Source organism: Protopterus annectens, chromosome 1.part0 (genome assembly GCF_019279795.1).
Source record: "Protopterus annectens isolate FY-2018-M chromosome 1.part0, PAN1.0, whole genome shotgun sequence".
In the NCBI taxonomy this organism is placed as follows: Eukaryota; Metazoa; Chordata; order Ceratodontiformes; family Protopteridae; genus Protopterus; species Protopterus annectens.
The window spans coordinates 1,546,211,432-1,546,224,429 of record NC_056725.1 but is presented as its reverse complement, the minus strand read 5'-3'; the positions used below and the strand labels follow the sequence as shown (position 1 = coordinate 1,546,224,429).

At 39.1% G+C, this 12,998-nt stretch overlaps 1 protein-coding gene across 3 annotated transcripts in view; it reads left to right on the top strand.

The window, feature by feature from the left end:
- TMPRSS6 (transmembrane serine protease 6) overlaps window positions 1-12,998 on the top strand; it is a 1,200,807-nt gene that overhangs the window by 1,046,842 nt on the left and 140,967 nt on the right. For all 3 annotated transcript variants that reach the window (XM_044068021.1, XM_044068020.1, XM_044068019.1), the window contains one exon: window positions 4,967-5,135. In XM_044068021.1, the coding sequence (XP_043923956.1) occupies window positions 4,967-5,135 (169 nt within the window). The remainder of the gene's footprint in view (window positions 1-4,966; window positions 5,136-12,998) is intronic.

Genomic DNA, 12,998 nt, shown 5'->3' with positions numbered 1-12,998 from the left:
AGGCTGCATAGGACATATGTTTGAGGCCAGTAATCCTCTTGGTGAGGTACTTTTGTGGTCTTTCCAATTGTTGGAAGTGTCTTGTGAGGTACATCCCAAATGGGGCATTGTACTCTATGATGGGTCTGATGAGTGACGAGTAGAGGGGCACTATAACCTCTTTATTTCTAGATGTGAACCCTTTAGTAATTAGATGGGCTACATAGAAGGATTTCCTAACTACTTTGGCAATATGATTGTCAAAGGAGAGATTAATATCTACCTGGGTCCCTAGATCTCTTATTACCTCTTCTGTATTAAGGGGGCTGCCACCTATGTGGTAATTCATAGGGGTTTTGTTTTTCCAAAACGGGATGGTTATGCATTTTTTGGCATTTAGTTTGAGACCATGACTTTGACACCAGGTGTCCATCTCAGTAAGGCCCTTTTGGAAAATGTCCATGTCAGCCGGAGAGTCAATTATGGCTCCCAGTTTGCAGTCATCGGCGGACTTGGTTAGCCATAGTCCTCCTGTGTTTGCCTGTACTACTGAGAAGTATATGCCGAACAGTAGGGGTCCCAGGACCGAGCCTTGTGGGGCACCACTTGTGACTGGTTTAGAGTCGGACCTGGAGCCCACTATTCTTACCGTGTGAGTTTTGTCTGTAAGCCAGTTGGCAACCCATCTCATGACGTAGGGGTTTACGTTCAGGCTGGTGAGTTTTTCTGTAATACCCGAATGGGGAATGGTGTCAAAAGCCTTGGCGAGGTCAAGGTAGGCTGAGTGAACCACCTTCCCCTCATCTGTGGCCTTGGTGACTGTCTTGAAGAAGTCAACCAGGTTAATAGGCTATTTCTGCCTTTAACAAAGCTGAACTGGGTTGGGTCAAGTGTTTGGAGGTTCCCAATGTCTTTGTTAATGAGTTCTATGATGATGCACTCCATAGCCTTGCAGACTAGGCTAGTCAGGCTTATGGGGCGATAGTTACCAGGGTCAATTTTGGCCCCTCCTTTGTGGAGTGGAATAACCATTGCTGTGCGCCATTCTATGGGCATGTAGCCTGTGGAGAGGCTGAGGTTGAACAGTGTGTTTAGGTGGGGGGTTAGTTTGTTCTGTAGTTCATGCAAGATACAGCCTGGGACACCATCTGGCCCCATTGACGCTGTGCTTTTGGCTTTTGAAAGGGCTGTTTTCACCTGTACGTCTGTGATTTCTGGGACACTACACTTTTTCGGTATTGTTGTGGGCCCTTTTGGGGGTGAGAGGGGGTGAAGTTTGCACTGACTCTATTTGCCAGGATGTTGGCAATATCAGTAGGTTCAGTATATTTTGTGCTATTTTGCACTAGCTCAGAGCATATCTGCAAGTTGCCACTTAGATTCTCGACATAGCTAAAGAAGGCTTTTTGGTTATCTTTCGAAGTTTGTTTATTGAAGGGAAGGAAGAGAGAAGGAAAATAGAAGGTTATAGGGGAGTGTTTACGGGGGATAATTACATTGGCAGGTCCATTTTTCATGAAAGTATTTTTTTGTAGCTTTTTTTAATTGATTTGGATGTTCAAGGGATCTTATATCTAGTGGTAGGCTATTCCAGGCCTTGGAAGGGTTAAAGCTATAGACTAAGTGACCCATTTTGGTCCTTGGTTTGTAGATTTTTAGTAGGCCTTGTTCAGAACTGCGGAGTAATCTAGTGGTTAGGTAACGAGAGATTAGAGATGAGATAGTTGGACAGAAAGAGGGTTTGTGGAGAATGGAGTGAATAATCTGAAACTGATTATACTGAAGCAGGTTAGGTAATTTGAGCCAATTTCATTCTTTTAGTGAAAGACAGTGATGAGATTTGTAAGAATTTTGGGCAGCAAATCTGTCAATCCTGTTATAAGTTGTTTCTAACTTGTTTAGTAGTCCAGTGTTGAGGCTGGTGAGACTTTGGGAGCTATAGAGTAAAGTGGGTAAGAGGTAGGAATTTGAAAGGGTTAGTTTTGCTGTTTTGGTAAGATATTTTTTGTTTCTATAGAGGAGACCTAGCTTGAGATGTGTTTTTCGGATACAATTATTGACGTGTAAATCAAAGGTTAGTCTATCATCAATAGTAACACCTAAGAGTTTTGTACTGGTGTCCACCTGTATTTGAGTATTATTTTGTGACAATATGGAGAAGGAAGACTTTATGTAGTTAAGGTTTTTAGGGAGAAAGAGTAGTAATTTGGTTTTCTTTGGATTGCAGATAAGTTGATTTTCAGATAGCCAGTTTTTTACAGAGTTAAAAGAGGACTGTGTGTGTGATTTTAGTTGAGTTGGTGATTCAGCAATAGTGATAAGTGTAGAATCATCTGCGTATTGTATCAGTGAGGATCCAGGACAGAAAGAGTAGAGAAGGTTGGTAAAGATGTTAGAAAGAAGTGACCCAAGGATGGAGCCTTGTGGAACACCCATTTTAACAGGAAGAAGAGGGGAGAAAGCTGAGAGCCATTTGACTGATTGGAGTCTATCAGAGATAGCTGTTAAACCAAGATATGGTGGATGGAAGGAAGTGTAAGTTTGCTAGTTTAAGGAGAAGAAGTTTATGCGAGACTGTATCAAAGGCTTTAGAGAGGTCAATGAGATGGGAAATAAGTTTGTTACTGTCTCTAGCTAGTGATACAGAGTTTAGGAAAGACAGGAGAGCTGTTGTAGTGCTGTGCATAGGATGAAAGTCATGATGGGTAGGTGTGAGTAGATTTTCTTGCAGAAGGTAGTATAAGACTTGATTGTGTATACATTTTTCCAGAATTTTGGAGAGTGGTGTGAGTATGGCTATGGGTCTAAAATTAGTTATATCTATGGAGTTTCCTCCTTTGTGTATTAGAAGGGTGTAAAATTGCTTCCACATGGAAGGGACTGTGGATTCCGTGATAGAGTGGTTTATTAGAATAGAAACTGGGAAAGCAAGAACATCAGCAGCAGCCTGAAGGAATGCTGTATATATATATATATATATATATATATATATATATATATATATATATATATATATATATAAATATATATACAGATCCTTGTGTTGAGGCTCAATATTTTTACAGCCTTAGGGGAGTAAGACGTTTCTCTGCCATAAGGTTTATGCATGTGGTATATAAATATATATATATATATATATATATATATAATATGTATGCATGTATATTGTATTTAACCCTTGTCGTTTTGAACCTGATCATGGGAAAAAGGGTTCAAGATGGACACATTCACTTACCTGGTAAATAAATAAATAAATAAATACAGTTTTAAAAAAATCTTTGTTTTGGTCTCCCATTCACTTCCATATGCTTTAAGATATGCTGGCGTTCTCCTTAATAGACCAAGCTCCAGATTCTGCCCACTAATGAATCCAAACCGGGGTGAATCATATGTATTGTTAACTTGTTCCTAGACTTCATTGATAGCATTATGGCAGCCTATGGAATAATGCAGTTTAGTTTTGAGATAGGCCTTTTTTTACTCATGTTGTATATCTGTCTACTTTCTTATTATTCAAATGCGTGTAACATATATGAAAAAACAAAAAACAAAAAATGAGGCACTGCACCACTAAGTGAGACAGCACAGTAGCCCATTCTTTACAACATTCCAAGATTTGGGTGTCCAGATTATGGTTTTGCAACATTATGTGAAGTATTAATAGTATTAACATTTTGTTCAGCAAATGTCTTTTGAGGAATAACATTGACATCAGAAGACAGTATAATCAGTGCTCACTTATTATATACAAACAGTTGCTATGGGGGAACACACAAGTATTTTAACAGACACTGCCTCTTTTTTATTGTTGCATCATTCAAGCACCCCTGTATGTTTTCAGGGAACTTGGGAGCTCTGAATGACAAATAAATGGGAGGTTTGATGAAGTCTCTGCAAATGAAGATGCTTAACTGAGTTAAATTTTGGATAATAAAGGGAAGAACTGTATTGCTGCATCTATTTTTTCCTTTGGTTTTGCTTTTATTTTTAAAACACTGTCCAGATAGAATCATTTTACTAGTAGACAAAATAGGGTGTTGATATCCACCTGTATATTCATATTCATCTCATTTCAATGTATGATGTAAAGTAACTACTTTTAGAAAATCCCCCAAAATGGGCATCAAAATTACCCCCTATGCAAGCAAACATAAGCATGCATGGTGTCCTCCATACTGAATGCAGCAATTAGTTTTTACTTTATATCTTCATTGCCCTAGTGGTCATGCCTCTCAAGTGTTCCCCATTACGAGGAATGTTCCTCATTGTGGGAATGGTCTTATAAAATCCATGTTCCGCATTGCTCCACATTGAAAGGGTCTGTCATACATTCAGTGTTAAGATTTTTTTTTCACTGATATCCATGTAAATAATACTGAATCATAATTCATCAAAAGAACTTTGCAGAATTATAAAGTAACACATTTAAGCATCCTGTGAGCTTCCTCGCTGAATTTGTTAGTGTGTAGTTAATATGTGTTTCACATGTTGCCTATTTGTTGCACATTACGAGATGTTTCACATTCTGGAGATGGCAGGTTCAAAGCTGTGCTAGGTGTCTCCAACTACAGTGGGATAGTCTTCAGCATATTAAAACGGGAAGCTTGCAGAGTGGACTCTAGAGTCACAAAATGAATCAGCAATATTATAGAATGTAAAAAGTATAAGTCCAAAAATAAAACAGCTAGAAATTTAATTCACTACTTCCATCAAATTGTATGCATCCTGCATTAAGCCATTTTATTTTCTGTAGGGATCTTCCTGTTCAGATTCTTTTTAATAAAAGTGTGCAGAACTTGTTTAGCATCACAAAGTTAATCAGTGATTTAACATAATACGTTGGATATAGTTCATGGAATGGCATTCTGAGCAATCTTCCTAAAGAGGTTAGGGTTCTTACAAGTCATTATCAAAAACAAACAAAAAAGCTTAAAAGTCTAAATTCTGGATGACACTGACTGTTGTTTCCCCTTTATTACTTTTCCAGACTGCGGATTCCAAAGTGCCAGCAACAGAATTATAGGTGGGACTGATTCTTTGGAGGGAGAATGGCCGTGGCAAGCCAGCCTTCAGGTGCAGGGATATCACCACTGTGGAGGTGCCCTTATTTCTGATAAATGGGTGGTCACTGCAGCCCACTGCTTTCAAGATGACAGGTAATGAGTGGAAAGAGAAAAGTGTATATCTTAAAGTTAACAGTGCTGTTTGAATCGCTGAGAATAACAGAAGAATGATGAACCTTGTTATTTTTCTTACTATTGCTATTTTTTTAGTCAATTAGAACAACTAGGACTATAAAAATGAAGAAAGCCAAAGGTACAAACTCATCTGTATTAGACATTGTTTTGTTTTTTTTTTGTGGAAAAAGTATAATATAAAATTAAGTAAATAATTTCTTTGCAGCAACCAACAGCAGAGCACAGACTTGTAGACAAACCAAATAAAGCAGGAAACAGGAATGCAGGATAAAATTTATTCCGGTACCTCGGCTCCAACAGCCTTCAAAGGAATAAAATACAAACTTCCAGATGCAATATATATACAAGTGCTATCAATTAAACATAATTGAACATAATTGAAATTAAGACAACATTCCAATTTAAAGAGACATACACAAATCCTGATATTTCTGTCAACTAAATGACAATAACTACCTATCAAAATGGCTTTTTAAATATTAAATATTTAAATTAACCTCTAGATTTAACCCCCGAGGTTTTAGTGTTCCATATTTTAAGATAAATCTACTTTCTAAATTCAACAGACTTTTTAAATAATTGCCTCCAAAAGAAGCATTAGGTTTTGCCAATGCACTAAAAAATAATGAATCTACAGACCCTTTGTGTATATTTTGAAAATGTTCATATATTGGACTGTTAGTTCTAGCATTACGTACATCTCCAATATGCACTTGTGTGTGTGTGTGTGTGTGTGTGTGTGTGCATGCGTGCGAGTATGTGTCCATGTGTCTGTCTGTATGGTAAGGAAGAAAATCTCGGGCTAGCCACCCGGTGTTGTGAATATTGGCTCTAGATGACTGTAACTGTTGATGTGACACCTCCAACCCCATCTAAAAAAATGGGAAAAAGATGGTTATGGGTAAATGGACTGTGACTATCGTGCAGCAGAAGAGGTTTATTTGACACCTAAAGTACTATCTTTTGGATGAGATGTAAAACTAAGCTCCCACCATTCTGAATTTTTAAAAGTTCAGGATAAAGTGAACGATTCTGCAGAATTTACCAAAAGGAGTAGAGAATTGTTAAGCCATTCCATCTCATACTCAGAGTCAAAAATGTATATATATATATATATATATATATATATATATATATATATATATATATATATATATATATATATATCACACATTATCAAAAGAAAAAAAAAGGTTTTCTCATTTCACATTTGCATTTTCATAAAATGATATTCTGTGTACTGTGTAATTAAAAACACTGCAAACATTTTGCTTTCCACAAAACATAAACAAAGGTACCATTTGTTCTGTCTTAACCTTTATAACTCTATGAACTTTGTAAAAAGTTACTTTCTCGTCCATATGACAGAACCCAGAAATTTCTAGCTTCTTTCTAATAATTCCAAAAAAGACTCAGTATGCTTTTACATTTAGACCACAAAACACAGTAACAACCAATAAAGTAGTAAAGCAGTCCTGCCCTAGGTTTGGTAACAAACAATTTTAATCAATGATAAAAACGTTCAACTGGTAAGCGCTTTCGTCTTGAGACACAATATTTCATCAGATATCAAATAAATGAATCATACCACTTATATACTATTCAATGAAAATAATTAACAAATTAAATAATAATTAATTAATTAATTAATGTGGTTTAAAAGCATACACACACTGTTTAAAAAAATATATATGTATATATCTGATCCATGTTAACATACCTCCCCTTATACCTGGGAGGCTTTTGCCTTTAAAACAGGTTTAACTGTGATATAGTCATTTAAACCAGGAAACACATTAGATTTTAACATTAGCTGCCATTTCAATTCTTTGTTTAATAACAACTGCTGGGGTTCTTTTTAATCACCTCCAGAATCCCAAATTTAAAATTAGAAAAGTTTACACAAATTAATGAATGTTTAAATAATGCACTCATTTCTTTTTTCATTTTAATGTCATGGAGGTGTTCATACATTCTGTCTTTTAAAGCCCTTTCACTCTTACCAACATAGAATGCTGAACAACCTCCACAGTTAGCTAGATATACTAACATTTTGGTGTTACAATTACCATTACAGAATAATATTTTACTTCCTAATCCATTTTCCAAAATTATTGATTCAGCCCTGTTGATATATGGACACTGTTTACACATTCCACAAGGGGTGGTAGCCCTTTTTACCTTAGGAGTGACATGTACAAAATATTCATATTCTTTCTTAAAATTGTTTCTAGTCCTAAAGGAAAATATAGGTTCTTGCCCCACTATATCAAAAAAGTCTGTTCACTTTTAAAATGTTCCAGTTTGCCTTGACAATCTTTTTAATTGAACCTGTGAACTTGATGAATTCCATCACACATGCTTTCTGGTACTTATTATCTCTATCGTTGGGTTTTGGTTTAACCAACCCTACGCCTAAAAGTGGGGTGTATATTGTACCCCAACCTCTATAAACCTCCCCCAAACATTCAAGGATTTCTTTTGCAGGGTATCCACTACATAGGAACATCTCCCTTAATTTAAAAACTCTTCATCCAAATATTCCTTTTCGAAGGTCATCCTGGCAACTCTGATTGCTTGCCACTTAACTAAATTCTTTTTTTTTTGGGAATAGGTTCATAGGTTCATAGGTTGGTACTAGGCTATCAGCCCTAGGGCCTATACAAGCCTAGCCATAATTCCCTGGCTATTTCTTCTCACACTATTTACTTCCCTGGACCCCTTTCTAGCAGGGTGATTGACGTGATCACCGGGGTGAATTTCCTTTCTCCCATCCGAACATCAAGGTTCCTTTTGAAGAGGGCCAAAGAGGCGCTCTGCTTGACATGTACGGGCAGTCTATTCCAGAGTCTGGGGAGTCTCTGGTTCAGGAACCTATCCCTCCAGCATGTTTTGTTTATTGTGATGACAAGATTTAGATCCCTGGAGCATGTGGCTCTGAGGAATTGGGATTTCTTTAAGTGTAGCGTGTCCAACAGCTCTGGGTTTGACATGGCCTTGTATGTTAAGCAGAGATCGCCTCGGAGTAGACAATATGCAACAGAGTATAGCTGGAGTTTTTTAAGATGGTCAGCATAGAGCATCTGCTTTAGGCCTGTGATTCTTCTAGTGAGGTATTTCTGCGGCCTTTCCAGTTGTTGCAGATGTCTTGAGAGGTACATACCAAATGGGGCATTGTATGCTATAATGGGTCTAATGAAGGATGAGTACAGTGGGACGATGACCTCCTTTTTTTCTGGATGAAAAGCCCTTAGTGATGAGGTGTGCCACATAGAAGGATTTTCTGACTGTTGTGGCGATGTGGTTATTGAAGGTGAGACCACTGTCCACCTGTGTCCCTAAGTCTCTTATCACACTTTCGGTGTTTAGTGTACTGCCACCTATGTGATAATTCACGGGTACATGTTTTTTCCCAAAGGGGGTAACTATACATTTCTTGGCATTGAGCTTGAGCTCATGGCTCTGGCACCAAGCATCTGTTTCTGTAAGGCCTTTGTATAGGGTATCCATATCATTTGGGGATTCAGCAATGGCTCCCAGTTTGCAGTCATCTGCGAACTTTATTAGCCAGAGTCCCTTAGCATTGGCCTTTACTTCAGAGAAGTAGATGCCAAACAAGAGAGGTCCCAGGACTGAACTCTGAGGTACTCCACTTGTCACTTGTCTGGAGCTGGATTTGGAGTCAGCTACTTTTATAGTGTGGGTTCTGTCAGTAAGCCCATCGAGTGATATAGGGATTAATGCCCAGCTTAGTAAGGTTATATAAGATTCCAGAGTGGGGGATTGTGTCAAAGGCCTTGGCGAGGTCCAGATAGGCTGTGTGGACTGCCTTACCCTCATTCACGGCTCTGGAGACTGATTCGAACAAGTCAATAAGGTTCAGGAGACAAGATCACCCTTTCACGAACCCAAACTGGGTGGGGCCCAATGTTTTAAGGTTGCCAATGTCTTTGTTTATAAGTTCCATGATAATACTTTCCATGGCCTTGCAGATCAGGCTCATCAGACTGATGGGGCGGTAGTTCCCGGGATCCAAGGTGGATCCCCCCTTGTAGAGTGGGATAACTGCAGCTGTGCACCACTCAGTGGGCATGAAGCCTGAGGTGAGGGTATAATTAAACATGACACTTAGGTGAGGTGCCAGTTCATTTTGTAGTTCATGTAGTACACAGCCCGGGATGTCATCTGGTCCCATGGATGCTGTATTCTTAGCTTTGGCGAGTGCATTTTTTACCTGTGTGGCCGTTACTACCGGAATTTGGCAATCTTCTAGTATTGAGATGGGCCATTTAGGGGGTGAGGGGGGTGAAGTTGGCACTGAATCGATCTGCCAGGATATTGGCAATATCCTTGGGATCAGTATATTTAATGCCATTCTGTTGTAGCTCAGAGCAGATCTGAGCATTGCCATTTAGATTCTTGACATAGTTATAGAATGCCTTGTGGTTGTCTTTGCAATCTTTGGCAATTGTATTTTCATAACTAGCTTTGGAGGATTTTATGAAGAATCTCAGTTTCTTACTGAGATTGGTAAGGGAGTTTTTTGCATCTTGGGATTTTCCTCTTTTCTGCAACAGTTTTTTCCTTTTATTGTAAAGTTTGTTTATGGCAGGGGACCACCAGATTGGCTTCCTTTTTTTGGAGGAGTGCATCTTGGTTCTGTTTGGGATGGCACGATTCATGCATGAGTGGATGTGCTCATACAGTGCCTTAGTGTAGGACTCAGCAGTCGAACTTTCAGTTCCCGTCTGCATGGGTGTCATGAAGTTTGTAATTTCTGACTTGAGTAGCATGAAGTTGGCCTTGGAGAAGTTTTTTATGGAGGTTTCCTTACTGGGGGCTGGGGGTGGGATGTGAATGTTAAGGGTGATTAGCTTATGGTCTGACCTGATCAATGAGGGGGTGACCATAGGTGTGGAGTATCGATTTCCCATGTTGGTAATGACCAGGTCTAGGATATTGGAGCCCCTGATGGGACTATGGATTAGTTGATCCAGGGCATTGGAATTTATGAATTCCAAGAACTGTTGGGCAAAGGTGTTGGTGCATGAGTAGTTTTCCCAGTTAATGTCAGGGTAGTTGAAATCACCCAGTATTAGGGTGTTTGGTTGTATATTAATATTTCCAGTATGTTTAGAAAGATGTAGTGAGAATCTTGGGGCATGGTGGGGGATCTGTAGCAAGACAGTTTGGATTGCAGTCTTACCTAGTGTTAGTTTCACCTGGAAAATTTCAGACGCATTGTGTTGGGCAACTAACCTGGTGGTGTGAATATCCTTGGTGAATATGGACACTCCTCCACCTTTAGTGTTTTGATCCTGGATTGGTGGCCGAAAAGTGTGGTAAAAGCAGTAGCCTGGTATTGCAGGGGTGCTCTCTGGAGCCTTGAACCAGGTCTCAGTTACTGCACAGATATCGATCTTCTCCATTTTTAGGAGTGCCTTGAGAGAGTGCATTTTGAGGTTTAGACTTCTAGCATTGAGTAGCATTACCTTCAGATTTTGCATGCTTGTACCTGTTACGGTGGTGGTTTTGTCCTTTGAACTTTGCCTAAAAAGGCACTATAGGGGGGCAAGACCTTAGCCAGTAACCTGAACCAGGGGCGACAGGTGCAGACCATCTCTCTGGCAAAGCATCATGGTCTGTCGATCATGTCGTCCCAGGCAGACAGATACTGGATCCCCTTTGAATGACACCAGAAGCTTAGCCAATTGTTGAAGTCAATCATTTTGTCCTTATATTGTGGTATCATTCTGGGTGAAGGCAGGATGCTACTCAGGGCTAGGATCATACCTGCCTGGGCCACATGATCCAAGAACTCTTCCATGTCTCTTTTCATGTAGTCCAGGGAGCTACATCTCAAGTCATTCACTCCAACATGGACAATGACAGATTCATATTTGTACTTGTTGTGGAGTAACTTGAGTGCATGAGTTATGTGGCGGATCCTAGCACCTGACAGGCAGCTCACTGTAATTTTCTCCTTGTTCAGCCTGGTGAGTGGGACATCTGTGTGCCTGACTATAGAGTCACCTATGACTAAAGTGTTAGATACGTTGTCTTGCCTTAGGGTCTGTTGCTGGGTGGCACACTGGTGTTGTGAGCTATGTGACACTTTGGTTGTGATTGGTGTTTGTTTGCGTTTCAGCTTCAGAGGTCCTTGTTGCTTGGGCAGCTTACAGTTAAGGGCCTCCACATATGTGGATTTAGTGTTGCTATGTGTGGTTGTTGGTGGTGTGAGTTTAGAAGGGCTATGTGTTGCTTGAGGTGTAGTGCGGGTGTTAACCTTCTCCTTTTGACTGTCTAGCACAATCTTGGGGGGAGAGAGCGTTGCTTCCAAATTTGCTATGTAAGTGCATCTCTCACAGGTTGTAGTGTTGGGTGGTAGGAGGAGAGGGTTGTCTGCGTACATGAGGCAATTGCTGCATTGCCCCTGTATGCCCAGATTCACCAGGTGGACAGGAGAAATCAATGGAAGCTGATCCTTGGACATGCGGTTTGGTGCTTTTCTTTTTTTTAAAGTACAGGAGCTGTTTTCCCTTACTGGATTAGTGTAAATAACTGTTACACCAGGTGTCCTTTCTATGTATATTAGATCTAAATCCATACGATTTATGTGAAATGCTGCTGTTGAAATAACTTATACTCTCCGAATTCTACTGGTGTGTAAACTTGAAAAAACTAGTGCAACCATTCAAATATTCCATAAACTGACCTGCACTTCCTTCATCTCCATCCCACAACACAAACATATTGTTTAGGAACCAGACATAAAGATGGATAAATTTAAAAAAAGGGCACTTGAACACATATTGCTATCATCACTAAGTTGGCGTATGTAGGGGCACATGCTGCCCACATAGCCACTCCACTAATTTGCTGGTAATATTCTCCTTCGAAGTGGATATAATTATAATCTAGTACTAATTGCATTAAATAACCAATTCTAACTTTCCCACAGACAGACCAGAAAATGTATACAGGGTGTTACAAAAATACTGATGACCCTCATTCCTTGGAATGGCTGTAAACAGATCTTTCACATCTATAGTTAGGCCTTTTTTCCATAAGTCAGGTTTCAATTTACCTAAAAAATCCCAAGAGTCCCTGATCAAATGATCTGTTTCAAAATATTGTCCTTGGTCCAATAGTCAATATATACTGCCAAAGGGTGGGTCTTAGACCCTCTTGATGAGACAATTGGTCTAAAAGGTGGATCTGTTAAACATTTAAGGAACTTTGGGATTCCAAAAAAGTTTGGAATTACGGGGTTCAATTATTTTAAGAAGCAATAACTTGACCCATCAATCCTATCTGCTAAAAGATACTCCTCTAGTAAGGAATCTATCCTTTCATAAGCTATAGTGATCTCATTCTTGAAAACTGAAGAATAAGTATCATTGTCTAGCAACAAATTCGTCATGGTGTTGTTAATATTCTTCCATCCCGAACAATATCACCCCACGCCCCTTGTCAAGTTTCATTATTCATATGCTCTTATTTTTTTTTCAAAACTTGTAGTAATTCTCTTTCTTCCTTACTTAAATTGGAGGACCCTTTGCTATTCTCTTTGTATAACTTATATATCTCTTCAGAAACACATTTTTCGAACACCTGCAAAGTGGGGTGCAAGGGTGGATTGTAAGTACTACTCCTATATGGGCCTTGTAATTGCCAACTGTTGTTGCCTGGGTTGTCCCTAAAATGCAATCCAAGGTTAAGTTTCCTTAAATACAATTTTAAATCTATGAGCACATTCACTAGATCACCACGACTAGTAAGAATGTATTTAAATCCCTTTGAAAATAACAAAAAAAAATT